General features: G+C 39.5%; 2 protein-coding genes, 1 long non-coding RNA gene and 1 pseudogene across 8 annotated transcripts in view; 2 read left to right on the top strand and 2 right to left on the bottom strand.

Annotated features, from left to right (window-relative positions):
• LOC146472517 (uncharacterized) overlaps positions 1 to 23477 on the top strand; it is a 43230-nt gene that overhangs the window by 960 nt on the left and 18793 nt on the right. The window contains exons 2-4 of one of the 5 annotated variants that reach the window (XR_014866548.1): positions 3131 to 3181; positions 3299 to 3444; positions 4304 to 4539. This is a non-coding gene — a long non-coding RNA (uncharacterized LOC146472517). The other 4 variants (XR_014866550.1, XR_014866547.1, XR_014866546.1 and 1 more) reach the window with 4 other exon arrangements.
• Positions 5164 to 7131, top strand: LOC146472521 (uncharacterized). The gene is made up of 2 exons (XM_085119262.1): positions 5164 to 6235; positions 6660 to 7131. The coding sequence occupies exons 1-2, from the start codon at positions 6086 to 6088 to the stop codon at positions 7014 to 7016; spliced, it is 507 nt and encodes a 168-aa protein (XP_084975388.1). The 5' UTR covers positions 5164 to 6085; the 3' UTR covers positions 7017 to 7131.
• LOC146472520 (uncharacterized) lies at positions 7508 to 14784 on the bottom strand. The gene is made up of 4 exons (XM_085119261.1): positions 14235 to 14784; positions 11508 to 13233; positions 10684 to 10901; positions 7508 to 9876 (listed from the first exon to the last, which is right to left on the bottom strand). Exons 1-4 carry the CDS (start codon positions 14442 to 14444, stop codon positions 8269 to 8271), a joined length of 3762 nt encoding a protein of 1253 aa, XP_084975387.1. The 5' UTR covers positions 14445 to 14784; the 3' UTR covers positions 7508 to 8268.
• Positions 18039 to 21037, bottom strand: LOC146472519 (uncharacterized; annotated as a pseudogene). The gene is made up of 2 exons (XR_014866576.1): positions 20097 to 21037; positions 18039 to 19834 (listed from the first exon to the last, which is right to left on the bottom strand). The product of XR_014866576.1 is annotated as an uncharacterized LOC146472519 (transcript).

Here is a 23477-nt window from a genome sequence, read left to right as displayed (position 1 = left end):
AGCATGTCTTTAATATCCAGGCCATTTTATAAGCCCGGGGTAGCTTTGTGCTCATGTCAGCTATCATGGTGGACACTGGCATCATGCCTGCAACAACCCTTCAATAAACAGGTCTTATCTTTGTTGGTCCTATGTACAAGGGTCCCTGACAACAAATGCATATTCAACTTGTTTCCTTGAAAGGGTATGTGACAGCAATTTTTTCTATTTACTTGATCCAATCTTCTGCTGTTCGCTTACAAAAAAAATCGTAAAAAAAAAATCCCTATCAAATTTATCTTCCTCTGGTTTCAGACGTAACAAAGTGAAATTGTGTGGTTCCAGAAAATATCATACCCCCACCACGGAGGGAATTGGAAATTCCAGAGGGGTCGAGGGGTCAATGTCCCAGGAAATTCCAGAGGGGAGGAGGGGTGAATGGTTGGATAAGTTTCCAGAGGGTCAACTTCACGTTCATGTCAGACGCAGTTGTTCAAAATTGTAACTTACCAACTTCGCAACTTCGGAGATCTTTCTTGAAGACGTTACTTTGTTTAACTGTTTTAAAGAAACTCTTGTTAAATTAAAAACATGTTTCCCTTCTCCGAAAAGCCTTTGTAAGCGAAGTACTCCAAGTGAGACAAGAAATCTATGTCTGCGTTGCGTGACTCAGTTATTATAAAACTGTTGTTTGTGAAACTTTCTTGCGGAGAAAAATATTGTTCACTGGCAACAATTTAATTTGTATCAATGTTTAAAAGGGAAAATTTTGTATGGCTATAAAGTGAAAGCCCCAATTTTACATAAAACATTGAAATATTTGTTTGTTATTTTTGTATGCTGTGTAGAGTTACGGGCAAAGGTCAATTCCCGGTGTCAATCATAACTGGTTTGTCAAAACTGACCCGTGTTAAAACTTATTTTGTCCAAAGTATTTCTACTCAAAGTCCAAAACTATTAACTTAATTTCTATGCCAAAATTCAACAAAATAGAGGCAATTCGACATTCTTTTAATTCGTTATTGATCTTATACGAAATTTGCATAAGAACGTGATCATGCTAATTTCGTTTTGCGGCTCCATTTCGTCTGCGGTTTCAAGTTACGATCTGAAAGGTCAAGTTGTCGGGAGTTGTCTCCCTGCCCTGATAATGCTTATTTTGTCCAAGCTCTTCCGATTCAATAGGGAAACTATTGACTAAACTAACTAGACTGAATGATTACCATGAGAAAAAATCGATTGAGGAGAACTGAAGCGATAATCCTTTTGATCTCCTACAAATTTGCATAGGAACGTAAACATGACATATGCAAATTAAATGAAAACACAATTTTGCATTGCCGGACTTATTCTCACAATTTAGATTTAAAATCTTAGCGAAGCTAATAGTAAAGTTTGATGTCAATGACCACGGGTAAATTTAAAACACAACAATTATTTCAATATGAAGAGCTTTTTGGCAAACTCTACCGGTGAAATTGGACGGCGCGCGCGCTCTTCGATAACGCATATTTTCTCCTCGTGTAGGCAGTTCTTGATATTTCTGCAGTGTTTACGTCAAACTGATTTTTGAGGCGTTCTTTTGAAATAAAACTTTTCCAGAGGGGGGTGGGGGTGTATTCTGTATTTGAGGAATTTCCGAAGGGGTGGGGGGGTTAAAAAATACCTCGAAAATGGAAAATCCTGGGGGGTGGGGGGGTCCTATGTGAAATTCCCTCCGTGGTGGGGGTATGGATATTTTCTGGAACCACACATTTCACTTCCAGTTGGGATGCAGTACTATGCAAGATAGGACACCGGGGATAGTAGGGCTTTGATGTTAATTCAGGATCTCTACTTTTGTGAATTATAAGACGCCATGATTGTGGGCAAGATTTCTCTTTTTTTTATCTCAATATGAAGCGCAAGGCATCTAATGAAACGTAGGGGCAATGTTTCTTTTTTAAACTTTAAGGAATCGAGGGCCACATGCAAATCTGAGCTAAAACAACAAAAAAGCGATGTAAAAAGTACTGTTGGTTAGTTGTACACCAAGCTCTTCATTTGATATAGGAAAATATAGGTGCTTTTCATTCACCCAAAAATTTCGGTTTGAATTTTTCGGAAATATTTTCCTCTCTCTTCTCGGTGTTTGATCAGTGCTGTCAATAAGGGCCGGTAGCCGGCCAAAACAGCCGGCTACTGGCCAATCTTCGGCCAGCTACATTCGTCTCACTTTATTGTTAATTTTGGTAAGAAACTTAATATAAGGAAAAGATCCAACAAAAATAATTGTGAGACATCCGCCTCAAACGTCTGAGTCGAAATAAAGGCGCATTTCAGGAGTTTTAAACGTGTTTGCCTTTGCCATGCGCGATGGAAATTGATCGAAGGGGTCGTGGAACGCCTGCGACATTTTTAGAGAACAGGATCCAGCAAGAAACTGGCTTAAATAACGAAAAGATCCCGCAAAAATAATTGTAAAACATCCGGCTCAAACGTCTGAGTCTAAGTAAAGGTACATTTCATGAGTTTAAACGTGTTAAACTTTCGGTGGAAGTATAAAAAGTTGAAGCAGATCGAGGTGATCGAAGGGTCGTGAAACGCCTGGGACATTTTCACAGGACTAGATCCCAGGCTTTCGCATGTGCCAAAACATGAACTTAATACGTTGAATGTATTTTTTTAATCAGCATTTGAAGATTTATCATTTCACTCTTTTCTAAAAGCCAGTGATTGAGATTTTGAAGAAAAGAACGGTTATAATAAACATAGAATATGGTTAATATAGTCTTAGTTTTCATTGTTCTTAAGGCCCAAATACAGTCTGGAAAACATTGAAAATAGCATTTCCAAGCATCTAAATTTCAAAAGGTTCTAGGGGGGCATGCCCCCACACCCCCACACCCCCCTAGGAAGCTCGCGCCTTCAGCACTCGAAAAGTAGGCTTCCACCTACTTTCACAGTGGGGACGTCTACTTCATAACTTATTGACAGCACTGTTGATATGTGATGAAACACTGTGCCTCGTGTTTGATATATTACTTAATGTAGCGTCAGTTTCATGTGGTCAAATCTTGAAAAATTCATTCTTTAGGCAAAAGGTAAAATTTAGATGGATCCACACTGTCATATACTGAAATTGGACTTTTTGCAATTTTTTTTGCTGTAGGATCAGCTGCGGAAACCTGAGGCGTGTATGCTGTGCAAGGTAAACCTGCAGGTATAAATATATTGTGGAAAACAGTGAATACTTAACAAAAAGTTTCTGGAATGGTGATTATGTAACAGCTATTTTGACTGGTAGAAGCCCTAATCTGTGGTTTCTTGCCTTTAGAAGATCTCTGTGTCATTGCTTACAATCAGTACCCCAGAAATTTCTTTGGCTCTCATAGTTTCAACAGTCATGCTTTAGTAAGAGCTAGGCTTTAAAGATGGGTGATGTGAGGCTGTTTGTGGATTTTAAGATTTACGTGTGGATTGCTGGTAAGTCTAACTATATTTTAGTTTACTGCTACAAAGGAACAGCAGAACTTTATCCCCAACCAACAATTTGTGTGTATTACTGCTGTCAATCATAACCGCATACCGCAACAACCAGCTGACCACAGAAAATACAGAAGCCAACAAAGTGGCTCGAAATGACCCCATTCTTGTTTTCTTAGAGGTCCATTACATTAATTGACAGCGGTGAAAAGTGTAACGGCTTGTTGAATCTTGAACTTTGGAGTCTGCATGACTTTGTCATTGAAAGGTGCAGTAAAACAAGAAAAGACTGGATATAGAATTTAGAATGTTTGTATGACTTGTCAAAATGTACAGTCTCAAGCTAAGGATAATTTCAAGCCATTTTATGAAGCTTTAATAATAATTAATATTTCTATGGTGCAAATTAACATGTGGATATGATCAAATGCGCCTTACAAAGTATGTAAGAAATTTAAATAATTAATTAAAAATAGTTATTTACAATTCTTACAATTCTTACATGGAAAGCTATTCGTATTGTAAGCAGCTCTAAATAAATGTCTTCAATCTGGACTCGAAACGTTTAAGATTGTCCTCGTCCCTTGCACTCGGCAGTTTATTCCAGAGTGATGGTGCAACAGCAGTAAAAGCCCTGTCACCAAGTGTCTTCTTCCCAAAAGGAAAAGCGAATCTAGCAAAAGTGAATGGAAATGCAAAAGCGAATGCTCTCCAGGAGGGCATTAACCTATCCACAGTGACCCCACGAAATTAAATGGCCAGTGTAGGACATTTACTAACATCTCCTCAAACGGCTAATAGCCAAACCTTGGCCTGAGGAGACTGGGATGTACAGTTCTGAAATTGAGTATTAATATAGTTTCCTCAGCAGAACTATCAAAGTCTGGAATGCTTTTCCTACTGCATTAATTGAACTGGAAGCTGTTGCAGCCTTCAAATCAGTCCTGGTCACCCACTTCAACCCCCAAAAAAATTATTGCCAACGAGTCAGCCGGGTGAAGACGCGAGGCTGGCGAGGCGGCAGCATTATAGAGCCGTGAGAAATAACTGTGCAGGCGGAAAAAATCTCGAGTGATCGAGAGGCATGTTTGTAAGGTAAGATTCCTGAGATTCCAATGACGTAGTGAAAATTGCAATGGACCAATCGCAGCTCGCAGAGATTGTGACGTTAATGCCGCATGGTTCTGATCGTTGAAAGCGTGCCGAATCCAGACAACGCGAGCGGGCAAAAGCAATAAAAAAAACGGAGAAACCTCTTTAAGTAACGCTTCGGCTAAGACGGAAAGTGAAAACAATAGGCCTGCGGCACAGGGAACCGTTACGGAATTGCATCCAACAGAGTGTTAATTTGATTAGAAATTTAGTTTTCATTGGTCGAAGAAGCATTAGCGCGAAATTCAAACAGTCTTTCCTTGAAAAATACGATTTATTGGACGATTTCAGAGCTAAATTTTACACAATTTAAACAATGTACGACGACTATTAAAACGGCAAAGTTTCAGCGAAATCACATGTGCGGAAAGTTCCATATCAGAATTCAATTCTTTGTGCACGCAAAATGTCTGTTATTCTTCTTGATGACGATGACAGAAGCATCAATTACATGTAATACTATTGGTTGAAAAATTCGCGGAAAATTGGACCTCGAATGGCGAGTGATTGTCCAGCGAAACGCGACAGGAACAATAATATGTAAAATCTAAACAAATTTAGCAAACATTTGCCTCACATCTGTCGTGTATCGCAGTGTTTATGTTCAAAAAAGGTCCACAAAAATCTCAAAATCGGCAACACACTCAACTGCATTGAAAAAATAATCAACTTCGGTGATGTTTGTCTCCAAATCTAGTTGTCCATTTGTAAGTTGCGGGAAAGTGTTAGCCAGGAACAAAAGTTCATTTTTCGTCCAGCTTAAGTCTTCTTGCGCAGATTTCTTGTAATGAGCAGTAGGAGCACAGGCAGGCAACAGAAAGAACGCGCAACTGGTTGTTGTGAGAAATGTTTATGCTCCTCAAAGAACGAAGGGACGGTTTCGCTTGAAAGATTGATCGTTCTGTAATTTCCACGCAGCCTTCGATTCGAGGTTCAACATGCGAAGTTCTTTTGCTACGGCAACAAGCTTTAGAAAAACCTTTGGAGATAATGATGTCCCCTTCACGTTGATCATCTTTTCCCGCGCAAAGAATCTGAGAGGCACTTTCTGGTATAAATTTCCCGTGTCTGCCAAATCGATTCCTTCACATTCAAGCAACATTTTGGCGGTCGATTTGCAACCTCGAAACACATATCTCCACCACGTGAGGCATACTGCGGACACACGCACAAGATCTTCTGGTCCAAGAAATTGAAAGACTAGTGGGCAAACGCAGAGAGGAGCCAGAGGCATTGCTAAAAACGTTTCTTCGCCTGAAATAACAACTTGTCGATATAGGAAGATGTGATCGAGGTGTCTCTTTGTATTTTGAGACTTCAAGTGGGACAAATTGTCACCTCGCGATTGGACAATTCTTAGTGAAGTTTCCGGTAGACCCTTTATTGTTCTGCCTGCTGCACAATAGTACGTTCATTGCGGTGCTCTTTGACGGTCAATCTTGAAAAATTTGCCTGTTTTGAACATATAGAATGGAGCAGAGGTAAATTGATGAAATCTACATTTACCAGTTTTTATCATATGTACACAATATTGGTCACATTCAATCGATCATTGTCATCAATCCACTTTAGGAAAAGGGCGAGCGAACCACGTGCAAGTGAAGCCTCTGGATCTAAACGAGCAAAGCTTGATTGTTATGTAAGTATTTCCGCTTATTTAGGCCACATTGAGGACTATAACAACCAGGTTTTACAAGCCATGCAAACACAAGGTCGAGCGTAACGCCTACTTTTCACTAATGACACCAGCACAAGCGCAAACATGTGCACGACCAATAAAGTCCATGCTAAACTGAAATGCGAAAGCATAGGGATCAAAATGCTGTGTCCGAGTTTGCGTTTCTCAGAGTTTGTATGGGCTGTTGTGCTTGCTCTTGCGTCGCTGATCGAAGCAAGGCTTAAGCGCAATGAGAACCACGAATCCTTTCAAATCCAAATACTTTTTCCTCTCCGATTGGGCCATTCTATTTTGTATTCGCACCCTCCTATTGAGGACCTCAGAAATCAGCAGGGGAGGGAGTGGGTCTTACAAATTATTTCTAAATTTTGTTCTTTTCACATAGAAGATGGAATTATGCAAAATGTACGGGAAAAATGGCCTGTCTCCTAAAAAGGTTCTCGTCATCCAGGGGTTGAAGTTGGGAAAAAACTTCCAAGAGTTGTCAGAGGAGCTACAAATTGCCAAACCTACAGCAGAGGTGTATGCAATCGATTGTCTGGCAGCAGGACGAGACGTAGACCACCAGAAAATAGCCGGACACGTGGAGATCAGTGAAGAGTCATTCCAAATAATCAAGAATGAAATAATGCAAACCGATGACAACAAATTGCGCACGGTGCGGGACAATCTAAATGAGGCCTTCAACTACAATCAAATTAGATTTGTATTAGCATGCATGATCCAAAATCTACATTTGTAACCGGTACCTCACATAAGCGGAGTGACGCATGTGAGCAGCTAGTTTCACTGTTTGTTTCTCATTACTCAGTGGAGATCCTTTTTTGTACATTCAAATAAAGGTAGCTTCCAGGCAATTAGTCTGTGGAGAGTATTTTCTTTAGTGTAATTTCCCTTTCCCTTTTTTCAGTTTTCCCATCCATAAGCTCTCCCCCCCTTTTTATTATTGCCAGGGGCAATTAAATTTTGCCCTTAGGCAAGTAGAAATAAAAGTTTGGTGGCACGCTGGGCAAGTGGAATTAGCCTCAGTAGTCCTGTGACTGTCTGAAAGTGTCAGCTTGATCAACTTCAACTTTAACAGAAACCAAAAAATATTTTATAATTCAATGAACTGACCCACAGGTAGCAGTTGCTAATCAAGGCAGGAGAGTTATACATAACAAAATAAAAAAAAGGGGGGAAGAGCTTATATAAACTAAACTAACCTACGGTAAGATAAATGATGAAATAGTCAGTAACATAGCTAGACCTACTTTTTAAATAATTTTTATTTCCGGTCAGAAATCTCTGAACTTAAGACTGCAAGATGAGCAAAACAGTGAGTTGAAACTCTGAATTAACCTAATATTTAATATTTAAGGAAAACTGAACAGCCGGGTTTAAAATGATAATACAAGAAATAGAGAAAACAAAATTGTGTACTAGGTACTATCTATACACTGTACATGAACTACAAGCAAGTTTGCATTCCCATTGGGCTAGCAATTTTTGATTGGGAGCAGGTGAAAACTGTCATTAAATGGCCCAAATGGGCAAGTGGTTTTTTTAAAATGTTTCTCCTAGGCACCTGACCTGAAAGGATTTTTTTCCAAATTTTAGCAAAGTTTTTTTTTTGTAAGAAAGTTGGAATATAACTAACAATGCATGGTTGTTGGTTGTGTTACTCAGGTAGTAAAAAGAATAGATGTGGCACTGGACTTAAGTGGTGTTATTGCATTGGTCCAAAACATATCCACATCCAAACAGAACCTTCGAAGAGATTGTGTTTCATAATTCCAGCTCAGTGAAACTGAGAACTGAATTCCTAGACATAAAATATCACTATACTCAGCATAACCTAGCAATTGCATGCCCAAAATAGAACTAGACGTTTACTACAACTGGATCTTTCTTTGCAAACACTTCTGTTTAGTGACCAGTCGAAAGCAAGGTTAGGGATAAAATCGCTTGTACCTACAAAATGTAGTCTGAGGAAAATTTACATAACAGACTCTTTAAAAGTAACTAATTGTAGATAGTGAGCAAACAGATAGGCCCACTCCACGACTTGCCATAAGCATTCCATTGAACCACGCTGAAAATAGCTGTCCCTGCTGGCCAAGATAGGGTACACTTCGAGCAATCATTGCACCATTTTGACCATGGACATGCGAGTCAATGAACATTAAAGTTCCATTAGAGTCCACAGTAATCAGCATTGTCATGTCATTGACCACCAAAACATGAAAGGAGTGTTTCTGTTGAAGAATCAAGTCAATAATAGCAGCAAATTGGTCAAGAGGATTCACACCAAACACATTGTGATCCTGCAAAATACCACGCACGCGGCAATGATCACCAACTGTAGCAATGGCATCATCCACAGCTATGTTAATTCCGTGACCATCAAAAAGCTCATCGTGAATATCATTTCCAGTTCTAATGGCATCCACTAGAGCTGTCTGCCATTGTCCATCAAGATACTGCCCCACAGGTGTATTTAAATTGTACTGCTGGTAAATGGAGCCAAAACTTAGTGCAATAAAAGTACAAGCATTGCTGCCATTTCTGCCATCAATGGTGGATTGACTGATATCCATAGCAAAAGACCATTCTGTCATACCAAAACCAACATCAGTTCCAATTAAAGAGGATGTTGTGCTAACAGGCACTGGAACAGCTGTTGATGGAGTGCTGGATGTTTGAGCATTTGAGCTGTAAGGCTGTGGAGACATGATTGAAGGAGCAGAAAGGTTGGATGATGGGGGAGCTGATGGGTCGAGGGAAGCTGAATTGGAGATGGATGTCCGCTGAGACATGGTTGAACTGGATGCCTGTTGAGAGGTGGTTGAAGGAGCAGAAGGGTTAGATGTTTGGATGGCTTCTTGGATTGCAGAAGCTGAATTAGATGCCTGTTGATATGTGGTTGGAGGATTTGAAGGGTTAGATGATGTTGTTTCCTGTAGATTGTGGAGATCTGAAGCCATTCTCTCCATCTCTCGTTTCCGTTTCTGGTGATATGTACTCCACCAACTTTTAATTTGACTTTCCTTGAGCACTTCCAAGCCCCTTTCTCTCATTGCAGAAATGCACTCTTTAGGGTCTGCCCGTATCCCACAGTTGGCCTGCCGATTATAGAATTGAATCATCACTTCCTTTTGCTCAAGTGAAAACACTGTCCGCTTGGCTCCTCCAGTTTTTAAAGCAAATCCAGGCTTTAAAAGATTTGCTTTGAGACTCTCATCTCCAGACATTTCAACTGCATTTGTGTTTCTCTCTGGGTCATGCTCCTCATGCTGTATGAATCTAACACTGTATAGTTCTTGCCTAGAACTTTCACTGCCAGAGTTGACAGGAGATGTGGGAATTTCTTCACAAGTGACTGCACCTGTCGCTCCAGCAATTGGAATTGAACGATTAGACAAGCTTTGAAGCTGTTGCTGAGTTTTCTTCAATTCTTTTCCAATACCAGCTAGTGACCGGGCAGTGAGGCCTCCACTGTGTTGTCCTTCAGTTGGAAACTCAAAGCTCCCATACAGAGAGATGTCTTTGAGTGTGCCTAATTTCTCTGGTGCTTTGCTTCTGTCGATCAATAGCTTTTTGCATGTGACATTCTTCATTGACTACATGGAAAAAAGGAAAACAGCAATTATGGTCTGATTACTGACTTGGTGGATATCAGACAGGTTTGATATTTCATCTTGGTTTTGTGGATGTAAAATTACTTGAACACCAGGTACACCTGAATTTTGTGAAAGGAACTTCAATCAAAATGACTTACAAGGTTTTCACTGAATCACACTATTTATGATTTTGTGCCCCCAACTATGTTTTAGCCTAAGCTGAAATTTTACTGTGTTTTCATTAGTTTTCCAACTTGCACAGCTAGACTTAAGTCCAGTTTGAGCTAACAGGCTGAACACTCGAACTGGCGTCTGGATGAAACTTTCTTCATGTACACCTGTACACACGTAATAGCAAATGCCCTTTTACAATTACATATATCCTATGCTACTCTACATGTGGAGTCAAAAAAGGTTGAGGCGTTTTCCAGGACCACAGAATATACATATTTATATTTCAATTAGATTATGAGCTTGAGATTCCTATCGCATAATAGCTGATAAGGGAGCAGCCTAAATCAGCTATCACCCATAGAAATGGAGAGCGAATAATCTAATATAAATCTACTACATGTAGTCGTTCAAAACTTAACAAGGAAATTATCCAAATCCTCCTCACAGACACTTCGAAAACCCGAAGAAGCGGGCTGAATTTTGTTGACAACCGCTACTCACTATCTATCACAGAATAGATAGGGGGTAGCGAAGCCAATCAGAGAACGGCACTCCTAATAGAACGCATAGTAGATTTAACCCTGTTTTGATAAAGTATATTTGGTAAGTCAATGTTATTGTAAAAGCACATACCCCAATTAACTCGCCCAGCTGACTTCCTGTTTCCAAGTTGTTACCCACTCTTACCCATCGCACGATCTTGTGACTTATATGGGCAAAGTGGGTGTCCAGCTTTGACTTGCCCTCCCCAGCCTCAAAATTGTTGTATTCAACAAGGGTCAACCCAAATGCTCTGGTCACTTCTGCTAAGTACAGGATGAAACCTGTGTTGTGGTAGTGAGGCCCATTATCTGAAATACAATAAACAAATTAATTTAACCATTAGTATAAATTGTATAAATATTAAGGGGGCAATATAGCTGGATGTTAATGAAATAAGAAGAGAGTTCATGAAAAAATTAAAAAGGGAAAATAAGGCATACACAAACACTCAGACAGTCCAGTACAACCTGAGTGCTCATCAAGTTGCAGGCAGACTGTCTGATGTTCGTCCATTAATTTTTTGACCTCCAAATTTAATTTTTAATCACCTTTAAATCTTCATTTTCTCTCTCTCCTCCCCCCTTTTCTTATTCTACATAAACACTCCAAAAATCACCCCAAAATTCTGAGATATCTATGGGGTTATGTGCTACAAAACTATGATGGCTTTTTTGGATTGCATGAAATATCAAGAAGATAACAGGGTTAAAAGGGAAAAAAGTGACAAAAATGTTTTAAATAAAGCATCAAATAAGTGCACAGCTAGGAAACATCATTAGTATTTGGAATTTTTCAGGTCAGGCTACATGTAGGATTTACCCACAAACTCAAGAGTGGAAACCATAGAGTAAAAGCTTTGTAGATGAAACACAAAGAATGGACGCCATTTTAAGTCAATAACTTAAATTGCTTACCAGAAAATAAATACACCCGGACACCTGGGAACTCCTTTGCCATCCACTTGAATCCTATGTCCATAGCACTTTGGCTAAACCATCCATCCTGCTTCGTATCCTCACTCCAGAGGTCGATCACTTCTGTTCGCCTTTCACTTTCAGTCACTTGAGCAATGACGAGGAAACCGTGTAGGGAAATGCCCCGTTTTCCGTACCAGTCCCTTTGAATTTCACGGGTCCTAACACCCAGTTCTAACTTCATTTTGTAATCTACAATTACAATGGCCTCGCCTGGTTGAAGGTTGTCCTGGATGAACTTATAGTACTCCCCTTGGTGTTTCGTGCGCAGAAGATGAGCAGCGTATTGGGTATAAACGTTCATAAGACTATCAAGTTCCTTTGTGAGACTTTCTCGTTTAGTGGAATTAGCAACATTCAGCACTAGTTCTTGCAGATCCTTTCCAACATCAAACAAACTAGATGCCTCAGGACAAAATCTGTCATGAGGCTGTGTACAAGAGCCAAATGCATTATTCATACACAGTTCTAAACAGGGTGAATGCCTCTCTGCTTGCTTGGTAAACTGAGTCTTCATGTAGCGCTGGTGCTGCAAAACTTTAGTTCTCATCTCTTTCATTGAAACATTTGTGGCTGTTTCTACCTCTGCCAGAAAAGATGCAAATTTCTCGAAATTTGAGTATCCAAACTCATCGCACAAGTTACAGAGCCCTGCCAACATGGTGTTGTACCTGAAATATGATGGAAGATGGGTGTAAATGTAGGTACGTTTCACACCATTTGGATATTCAAGCAGGTACTGGTTGACAAGTTCCTTAACACTGTCCTTCCAGTACCTAATTGGTGTTTCTTGGCCATCTACAACCACACTTCTACAAGATGAAGGTCTCGAAACACTGTCTCGCTGGAAGAACTCAGAGAGTTCCATAAGCATGTCAGGACTGACACACTGCCTTTTAAACTTGAACTGTGCAGGTGGGCTTCCACCTCGACCAAACAGAATGCAATGGACCTTGGCAGCCGCTACTGTCTTTGAAGAACAGTCAAACAGTTTCTGTAGAACACTGTAGGGGTAGTCTAATGCGACAATCGACAGCAGTCTTCGTCTTTCATCTGCATAGCAGGTTATTCTTCCAACCGAACTGGCAGCGGTAACCCTGTCCTTGAAATGCTCTGGTGTTTTTTCCCCTGTAAGAGTGACACGAGAGTTCTTCAGCGAATTTCCAATGCAAACCTTGCTCTTCTGATTGGCTGCTCTTTTTCTCACCTCTTGCTTCTTTTCTTTGTCAACAGAGCTTTGGTACTCCTTAACCAGGGCCATAATTGTTGGGTTGCAGGTGATGTCCTTAGTATCTGAACTAAGCCCAAATGTTGAACAGAACTTTTTGTTTTGCAATAACTCCTCCATAAATAAAGTCAGATCTGCAGGTACAAAATGGACCATTTTCATTGCTGAATCTCTTATCAATTGAGTTATGCCAGCCCTGGTAAGTCTTTGCTTCCTTTCAGCCATGTCCTTGTAAGGAATCTGAGGCAATGGGGGATTTTGAGTACCTTTGTCACATGTTTTCGGACCATGTTCTTCGCCAGATGAGTCCAAAACACCCACTGACTGTACTGGTGTGGTCTCCAGCAGACTCTCATCTTCATCATAATCATCTGCGAGTGCTTCTCCCTCAGAAGTATGCATTGTGGTGTCATCCTGACATTGTCTTTCACAAATTTCCTTTACAAAAATAAAATAATCGATTAGAAACAGTAAGTGATAGGTGAGTAGTAGCAACACTGTCATCGAGAGTGCTAACAAATGGTCATTTGATATTTGAACTGAAAACAAAACAATTCTTATCACACAATTGTCTTTTGTTCACATTGAAAGAAATGAATGGACAAGAGGTAACATTCCCGTATAAGTTTGATGTGACTTCAAACATGTATAACCCATGTCATCCATGTATAATATAATTTCTCTTCACTGTGTTGATGGTTTGCATGTGAAGTCACGGCGGCCATGTTGGGGGACAGGAACAATGACATTTTTGTCCTCTGGGAGTTACCTTCCCTTGCTATGCAAACTTTGTGAACAAATTTTATTTTGTTTTGTCCACCAACATGGCAGCTATGCAAACCATGTATACACCAAAGGAGGCCAATGAGATAAGAAAGAAAATACATACTAAAATCAGGGAATTCTACTCAACGGCAAATTTACCAACAACAAATTGGTCTTTATGTACAATCACTAAGATCACAAAAAAATTGCTACATGTGGACGAGTTATACACTGTAGTTATTTATATTAGTCAGGATGGAGAAAAATTCATGTACACAAAATGACAATATTGGAGAGATTTCAGCCTAATTCCTGTAAGAAAAAAATCCTCGAGAAGGGAGAGACTAACATGTATTCAATAGTGTATTCTAAGTTATACGGTAACAAGCGAATATTTTAAGGACAAATCATGTGCCGATGAAACTTCAAGTTCAAGAATTCCCACATAAACATTGCATGAATAAACATCGCCAGATTTGCAAGACATCTTGTAAGCTTAAGAAAAACAACAGTAGCAAATAGTAAAGGTATAACATGCGTTGATTGAGAATTTCCGAAGCAACAACAGTGTGAACACAGCCGGATTTGGAATACACTTCGTCAGCTAAAGATAAACAACAGTATGAACATGCTTTCATTGAGTATTTCAGAATCGACAACATGTAACACCTTACCTCAAGCTTTTGACACTTAGCTTCGACTTCTAGCCTTGAACGGCAAGAGATGCAAACTTTTCTTTTCCTCCCCTTGCTCTTGGTATCTTCTGCGTTAAGACTGAAGAAATTTGTTTCTTCCCTGGTGCAGATGCGTAATTGTTGACTAGTCACTTTGCCATGCTTCCAATCATCGTGCCACGGACAACAACAAACTGCTTGAAAGGGCATCACGACCGATACCGACACACCGAAGCTCGATATAAGGAAAAACTTAAATTTTGGAGTACTATATACAAACTTATTAAAATTTATCTACAATCTATATACAATTTTTGAGCATCCACGCGGATATAAAACAGTAAATTTTGGAAATCAAAGCGAGTAAAGATGGCTGCCGTGAAGACTCTGTGAGCGCGTGGGGTATGAAACATGAGACGCAACGCTTGAACCCTCGTAACTTCTTTCGCGCACATACGAATGCCACGATAAATGACGAGACAATAGATCGGAACAGAACTTCGCCGAAAACAAAGGTTTCGTGGTTGCAATCGGCAAAATTCGTAGAAAATGCGACAACAAAAGGTTTTTAGCCAATCATATCGCTCCATTTTAATTGATTAAGCCAATTACGAGCTGTTTGCTTAATCCATTCCTCGCATTCCTGTGCCGGTTTCTCTTTCCGTCTTGCCCGAAGCGTTACTTAAACTGACTTCAATCTAAGCAAAGCTAAAGCAAACAACAGCTGTAGCAAACTATCGGCCAGCGAGCCACATGAGGGTAAACTCGACATCTGCCAGTGAGCCAACTTTGTCACCGCCAGCGAGCAAAAAGGCAATCAAAGCAACTGAGATTTAACTTAACTTAATCAACTTCAAAGCAAACCTAACGTTTCAAGCGACGAGCGAGCAAGCCACATTCTGGGAATTCAACAGCCAAAAAATTACTGGTTTGATTGTGAATTTGTACTGAAATACTATTCTAATTGACCTATTCTTTGTACTAATTGACCTATTCTTTGAAAAACGTGCCCCGCACGGGTCAATAAATTCGCTTTGAAATGGACTCGTAGTTCCTTCAAATCACTTACGCGTCTCTCGTCTCGCATTTATAATTATATGCGTTTCTTTCTAAGGTGTAAACAAAGACTTTTCTGAATAAATTTTTCATTTAGGAATGCTTTCTGTGTATTTTTCTTTCTATTTTCATTGAGAAAACGTGACAACTGTGTAATCTTGCGTAAACAAACATGGTATCGAGACGGATCAAATTTCACTCATGTGATGCGCAGATCAAATTTAATCGAAATTTCGGAAATTTTTACCTGCAAGTTTGTTTTTTGAAAAATTTTTAATTGGCAACTGGTGTAGTTTATTCGATTATTAGTAATTTAACTATCTTAGACCAAAGGGGTGTTGTTTTTTTTTATTTTTTTTGCACTGTAAGTTGTGTATTTTTACTGCACATGGGGTAGGAAATAACCACTTTGCCAGTTTTGCTGAATTTTGGAAAACCTCTGGAAACGGCTGGTGCATGATGGGGTAATACCATTAACATCGGACTGGCCCATGCATCCCAAAGCAAACAGTTCGTGCATGTCCTTTGCCAACTGTTCGAATACGAAAAACATAAAACATAATATAATTGAGATATTTTGTTACTGTTTATGCTCACATGTTAAAAGATTTCACTAAACTAAACAACAAGCCATGGAACGAAATGCATGTAAGTTTCTGTGTAAAGCCTCAAAGAACGTTTTTATCAGAGTGATAAAAATCTGCGAGTCAGCGAGCCATGCGAGCCAAGGTGTGAGCCATGCGAGCCGTGCGAGCCGTGCGAGCCATGCGAGCCATGCGAGTCACGCGAGTCATGCAAGCCACAGTATAAATGTTAGGAATTTTTATTTGTTGTATTTACATTCACATAAGAACAAGAACAAGAGCATCGGAACAAGATGAATAACATCGCAATATTTAATTCTTACAGTGGGACAACGCAAACCATCATATTTCAGTTTTTTTGTTAATTGACACGTCAGGACTGATTGTCAGTGCCATTCCAATCTGAGGTATGATAAATGAGTACTCAAAGATGAGCGAAGTCAATATTGTCGCACTAAATCTAATTTGAAAAGAAGCAGCGTAACAGAAGCATTTGCCGTCAGCTGGTGGGTCGAATGTTATCTCGAAACCAGCCTCTGCCACTCTAGTGGCGAGTTTTGAAGAAAGACTTGTCTAAGGGAAAGGGCAACCACATGCAGCAGTCAGCCAACCGACATAGTTCTGATAACTCTCATTTACTAAAGACCAAACCTGTTAAAATGGCGCGATTTACTCACCATTCTTGACGCCAACACACGGAGATCGAAGTGCTGTTCTTTTTTTTTTTTTTTTTTTTTGTTGTTGTTGAATGAAGTTCCACGTCGATATCAATGAATGACATGTATCAATAGAAACCTATTCGAGTAGCAGTGCAGCCGTATGTTTTTATCGGATTTTTTTTTCTGAAGTCTTGAACCTTTTCCGTATTGTTTTTATTTTTTTGCGCATCTTGGGCGATTTTGAATAGGCAAAATTCTCTCTAAAATTATAACAAAAACGAAAAAAAACAAAGAAAAAGATTCGTCCAAAATTTTCTCACGCGAATGAAAATAAAACAAATAAAAATTCTTAACATTTGCACTGTGGCTCGCATGACTCGCGTGACTCGCATGGCTTGCACGGTGGCTCGCATGGCTCGCTGGCTCGCAGATTTCGCAGACTCTTTTTATCAATGACATGTCCAATCCTGTTGTTCATTGTCCAAGCACGACATAACATTGAAATTGTTACTGTTCACAGCTTAAAAAGATAAAAAGTTATTGTTGGGTTCATTTTTGTTCCATATTCTTTTGTTGAAACCGTAATATAGCGATAATTTAAAACCAAAAATCTCTTTCCATTTTGGCAATTATCCGCTGTCAATCGAAATATTCACATAACAATTCAATACATTTCAAATTGTCTTCAATACTTCACTAGAAAAAAATGCCGTGCCCAAAACATGACTCTGTATCTTCAAATGACCAATTACTATTTCTTTTCAATGCCTGCTCTTTGGCACTTAGCGAGAGCTATATCTAGTTTTATTTTTATTACACTTACACCTGCACTACACTTGTGTTTGTGGGATGGCAAACCTTTGCAAATTATAATATATAAATAAATAACTAGATATCATCTTAAAGTGATGAGACACAAAGAATATAGAGGAAACAAAGGGTGTTGGAGTAAACTCAACTTTACTTATGTTTAAGTTGACAAAAAAGAAAAAGAAGGAAAGAAAGAAAACAACAACAACAACAAACATACCTGTAGATGGCCTGAATAAACTTTATTATCATGTCACTCAAGGGCACCTATGCTATTAATTTTATTAAGTTTTTAAGGTGGGGCTTTACTTGAAAAAAGCACACTTTGTATAGCCTGTAACAATCACAGTTTTAATCCAAACCATAACAAACTATATATAACTGGAGCTTATAATCCAAAGATTCTGAAAACGAATGTTTTTTGCACTGTCAGCAAAAGTAGCCTGATACCAGGCTGTCAAAGGCACCACCCACAGTGCAAAACCCTTGGGTACTTGAGAAAAGATTTCTCTTTGCGACTTCACAGACAAATAAACTTTTTGTGTTATTTCAAAGAATAGCACCTAATTGTTGATATGAAGGAAGGATTTTGCTAAATTGTAAAATCGCATGCCAAAAGAGCCATCTCAAGTTAAACCATCAAAATGTGGGGGATTTTTCATTGAGCATTTTTTCCCCAGCTAGCCCTTGGCAAATTCCCTCATTCATATCAATTCACTTAATGAGCACTAACTCTCCTGAAAATTTCAGGTCAATAGCTTAAATCCTTCTTGAAATATCTTTTCTTAAAGGCAAAAATCGCTCGTTTTGAGAAAACAGACTTAAAGGTTACAACAAATTATATATTATGATTGTTCAGGGAAAATGATATCAGTGGGTAGAAAACTATCCAGATTTAGTTCTCAGAGGCTTAAGGGAGCCTCAGAATCCTCCAGGGTCATAGGTTGGTCCATAAATTTGAAGAACGGCTTCTTCTCTTCTGGTCCGCACAAGTTGGAGTCCCTGGCGGCGCTTTTTCTCCATGTCTGTAGCTTGAGCATTTGCTTTCCTCAACCGCTTGTTGTTCTTTAGTCTAAATGAGTGAGTTGTGTGACTCCCACCAGGAATGGATAGTTTATCCATTGTTTCATTCCTACAGTCTACTCCTTTGTGGAAGTGGCAGATGGCCAAAGCAGCAGCATAATGGGGGACTTTAGCACCACGATGCTTATGCTTGGGGCAACGCACCCAAGCCGTACCATTAATACACTCGTTTGGGTTTTGGGTGGTCCCCCGAATGCATCTTTCAAGTAACTTTGTGTCACTGAGTGTCATAAATGTTGGCCTGAGAAGTTCTAGAAATACCTCAGGCGAACAGTCATCATCTTTGTAAGTTTTTGTCCCTGTTGTGGCATCCTGCTGCCACTTGCACCATGAGGTTTCTCCAAGAGGACAGAACCGGTGCTGTTTGGCAGGAACTTGAGCTTTCACGCTGTGGTTCAGAATTGCTATAATGTTCTTCTTCATAGTATAAATGTATACATCAACTTCTCTGTCAGTTGGATTCGACTTCTTTGTAGTATTCTGACGTATTGCCAGACCATAATATTTTTGTAATTTTTAATTTTTGTTTCAGTGAGCGTGCCATGCCCCCCTATGGGTTTGCCATCCTCCAGCTTTCCTTTTGTCCTTGCTTTCAAGTTTAAAAGGTGTTTGCCCATTCTCTTCTGTACGTGGCCAACACAATCCAACTTGATCACTTTGCATTCATCATACACATTTCCAACAGTGTTAAATGCTTTGCTGTCCCCATCTGAGACCATCCATTTGTAACGCATGTTGTGCAGTTAAATTGATCTCCTCCAAAGAATAGAAGCTCCCTCAGCTTTCATGGCTGGTGAACTACCATTGAAATTAATATCACACTCACCGGAGGCCAAATGTTCTCTTTTCCATTCCTGAAATCGCTCATCATCCCCTTCACACTGGGACTGTTTGAGGGAACATTTTTGGCAAGCTTTAGACAAAACAGAGTAGTCCAAAACCTCACCACCGTCTACTGAAATAGCAAAGACTACCCCTGTTAAGGAGGTAAAACCCCGCTTGGCCCAGGTGCCATCAAAGCTTACAGGTACATCCAAAGTGTCGTCCTTGTCAAGGTCTGGATTCTCATCAAGAACGATGTTTCGCAGCCTTTGACCTGCCTGTGTGAGCTTTTCCTTTGTGTTATCTTCTACAACCTCTAAGATGCTGTCTACTTGTTTTTGGTAGGCACTCGTTGACATACAGGGCATGTTCATGATTCCACAAAAGGATGCAAGCCCTTCACAACCCATTCCGGATTCCAGGGAGTGATAAACAGCTGTTTTGTTTACATCGAGGGACTTTCCCCTTTTTGTAATGTTAGCTGATGTCTGGAATGAAATGCTTTTATCACAAGCACTACAAGTAACAGTTAGGTCAGACTTTAAGCCAGCCCGACCACTTTCATTTTCTTGAAGAATGATGTTTGCTGAAGAAAGAAAAAAGAGAAATATGTAGTATGAGACACTACTCTTTTTGTAATTTCTAAAGATCTAGAGTGAAATCTGACAGATGCCATAATTCGGAAACAAAATCCATGTAGAAATAGAATTGACTACATTTATGCACAGAGAAAAACATCAAAACCTCAAAATCACTAAAAAAGGTTTTATATCAACTGAAGTTCCCTTGCTCCTCAGCTTGAAACACAATATAAAGGTTTGATAAAATCTGTCAAACTTATTTCTCACCTTCTTCACATTCATGTGCCTCAGAGAGCACTGAAGACAGACTTTCCAAGTTAATTGGTCTGTAACCAGTTGCTTCGCATTGGTCAGTTGATTCGTCATCCAAACGTTTTGAAGATTCGTCTGGTGAATGATAGAGCTTCATTTTCTTTGCTGATGAACTGAGTGGTTGAGCACATTCAGAGTCTGACACGGCTGGTTCCTCATGAGAGGTGCTCGGTTTTTCTCGATCGATTATTGCTTCTGCTAACAGAGTGTTTTCACCAAGTTTTCCCTTCCTTTTCGATCCGCCAAATCCTTTACCTTTTCGTTTAGGCCTGTAGCTGCTTCTCTGCTTTTTTCCAGCCATTGAATAATATATATTTCGACCATTTCTCGGCACACTAATTTCACAAAGCGATCTCAACCTTCGGTTTACAGTAAATCTATCCCAGACTGCAATTCTTGGCCATTCCTCAAAATCTAGCGTCATGTATGTGTCACTAAGTATCACATGCGTGTTTCGACAGGAAAAGACGCAGAAAAAACCAGTAAACTGCCACGAAAATCAAGAATGCTGTCGACGTTGCCATGGTAACGTGAACCCAGATTTGAAGCGCTTGTAAACAAACCATTTATTTACAGGGAAATACCCAAAAAATCGAACAAAAACACTTTCCAATGGTTATTTAAATAGTTAAAGTCGCCGATTTTAAGGAAAAACTAAAAACGAATTTTTTAGCAAAATTCAGGTGAAGCCCCACTAATTTTATTAAGTTAATGTTAAGTTAACAAAAAAGAAAAAGGAAGAGAGAAAAAAACAGCAACAAACATACCAGTAGATGGCCTGAATAAACTTTATTATCACGTCACCAAAAATGCAGAAATTTTTTATAAAATGAAATTCAGTCTCCTGGCTGTTATAATTAAGTACAGAGAGAGGCAATTGTCTCTTCATTTTCTCTAAATAGAAGCTTGTAGAAAGTTTTTCTTCCTTTTTTTATTTGCTGGTAACACATTTAAATCACACCCTTTTTTTACTCGACACCTGCACTACACTTTTGTGATGGGAAACCTTTGCAAATTGTAATATATAAATAAATAACTAGATATCATCTTAAAGTGATGAGACACATAGAATATAAAGGAAACAAAGGGTTTGGGGCATAAACTCAACTTTACTTATGTTTTATTAAAAAAGACAAAGAAAAAAAAAAACAACAAACATTCTGGTAGACGGCCTGAATAAACTTCATTATCACGTAACTCAAAGTCACCCATGCTATCAATTTTTCAAACTCTCAGAATGTAGTACATTAGATAAGTACCACAGTCTCACATTCATTCACACACAGCAACAAAGATACAAAATAATCAAGGCTTTGCATTTCCTAATAAAATGAATACATTGGTGTCTTTTTACCTCTGTCATGCCTTCAATAAAAAAAATGTTACCCCTTACCCTGTTTTGGTGATTAAAGGGATTATTAAGTTCAGAAAGGTGCAATTATCTCTTCATTTTCTCTTAATGTCCAAAAGCTTGTGGATAGTTTTTCTTCCTTTTTTCTTTGCTGGCAATTCCCCACAAATGTGGGGGATAGTGGCAGCATATTCAAAAGCCATATGCTTTACATCAGGAGTGACAGTCATGTCATGTATGCTGTCCCTGAGGTAGAAGTTGCCCCTTATAACTTGTTCTCCTCTTTAAGCAGTGGACTGATAGTAATCAGTGTAGTAGTTGTCTAGTTTGTCAACTCCTTCTGATGTGACCTTAAGAAGATAGAAGTCATACATTTGGTCGTCATCTGCAGCAATGGCCACAGTGCTCCCTTCCCAGCAAGGTCAGCAATGTGTGATGTAGTGTCATTGCAAACGATGGGTGCTTCAGCTGCTTGCTTTGTAGTTGCTACAGAGCAATCTCTACAGATAGAGACTTTTTTCCAGTCATCTGGCCAAGCCTTGTTCACACAGTTTTGTTCATCCTCAAGAATGCAACTAACATAGTAGCAGGATCAATTCCTCACCATTAGCTTTTCTTGCTTGCCTAAAGACTTAACACAGTACCACTTTCCAATCCTTTTAGCTTCCTTGAATTCCCTTCTATCCCTTTTCCTGTTAGCAGCGCCTTCACCTACCGCAGGAATGTAAAAGAAGACATGGCGCTTGAGTTGAACAGAAGTTGTTCTTGCCATGAAGCTTGAGGCAGCAGGCTGGGAGAAGTTCAACACCAAGTACTGATGTATACTCTCGGCTGAATTGATCATAGCTGTTCTGCGTGGGACTGCCTGACTAACCTTTTGTTTTACGCGTGAGCCAGCAGCATCCTGTTCTCCTTTAGCATGTGAAGTTTCCAAAAAATTGCACACAATGGTATATCCAAAGTTAGCTAGGGAGCAAGAGAGATCACTAACGCAATGTCGTGACTTGTATTGGGCCACACAACTGTCGCCGAACTCATGCATCAGCCAACATAATTGATCATTCCAAGTAGTTGTGAATCAGCTCTTGTACCTTGTGGACACTGACGTGATCTTTGATTGTGTCATCGGAGATGACAAACACATGCTCTTTGATGAGGTGTGGTTCCTTTCTGTACTTGTCACTTCATCTATGACTTGTATCACGTGGCAGTGAAGGATTGTCGCGTGCTGATACCTAAGCAACATCAAAGTACTCTGACTGGATCTCTTGTTGCTTCCTGCATGCATACCCCTCAGAGTAGCTATGCACACATACCATATGAAAAGTAGTCCAGCAGGTTGTCTAGCCAATCACGTTGCCATCTTGCCATGAATGAATGACTTGGATGGGTTACTTGGAGCTCCTCAAAGTCCTTAAAAAGAACGAGGGCAGCTCCTTTTTCTCTTGGCCATTTGAGAGCATATTTTTCCATTGACATTTATTTGTAACAGGACCAGAGCACATCCTTCAGCAGAAGTCTGCTCTGAAAGAAGTGTTAATGTGTCGACCCCATCAGTCGCATTGTTTTTTTTTTTAAACAGTTAATATTATGATAAGTGTTTCCTTTTTGTTTTGGGCAGAGAGTCTTTTCAGTTGCTTTTGTTGAAGACTTCAGGACAGGGTATTCATTGTCATGAGTTTCCTCGCCAATTCCCTTGGGAAACTTCATTCAAGCATCAATTACAATTTTTGTTTCAACATGTTCTAAGTAGAGACATAATCTTCTATCTCTCTCCTTAGCTTGGCTCACAAAAAATAATTTAGGCTTTCAAATTTCCTTTGCTTGATTTTCACATCAGGATAAAGTAAATGAAATTCAAGATACGCTTCTGTCTACATCTTTTCCAGCACATGCTTTGCATGATGGACATACCGCTGCTTACTAATTTGCTTTTTCGCAACATCTTGTCTCCAGTAGGTTGGCTCGCTTTGTTTGCTGAGTAG

This window comes from Pavona decussata, unplaced genomic scaffold (assembly GCF_977016875.1).
Source record: "Pavona decussata unplaced genomic scaffold, jaPavDecu1.1 SCAFFOLD_98, whole genome shotgun sequence".
Taxonomy (NCBI): Eukaryota; Metazoa; Cnidaria; class Anthozoa; order Scleractinia; family Agariciidae; genus Pavona; species Pavona decussata.
This window is presented reverse-complemented; position numbering and strand designations above follow the sequence as displayed.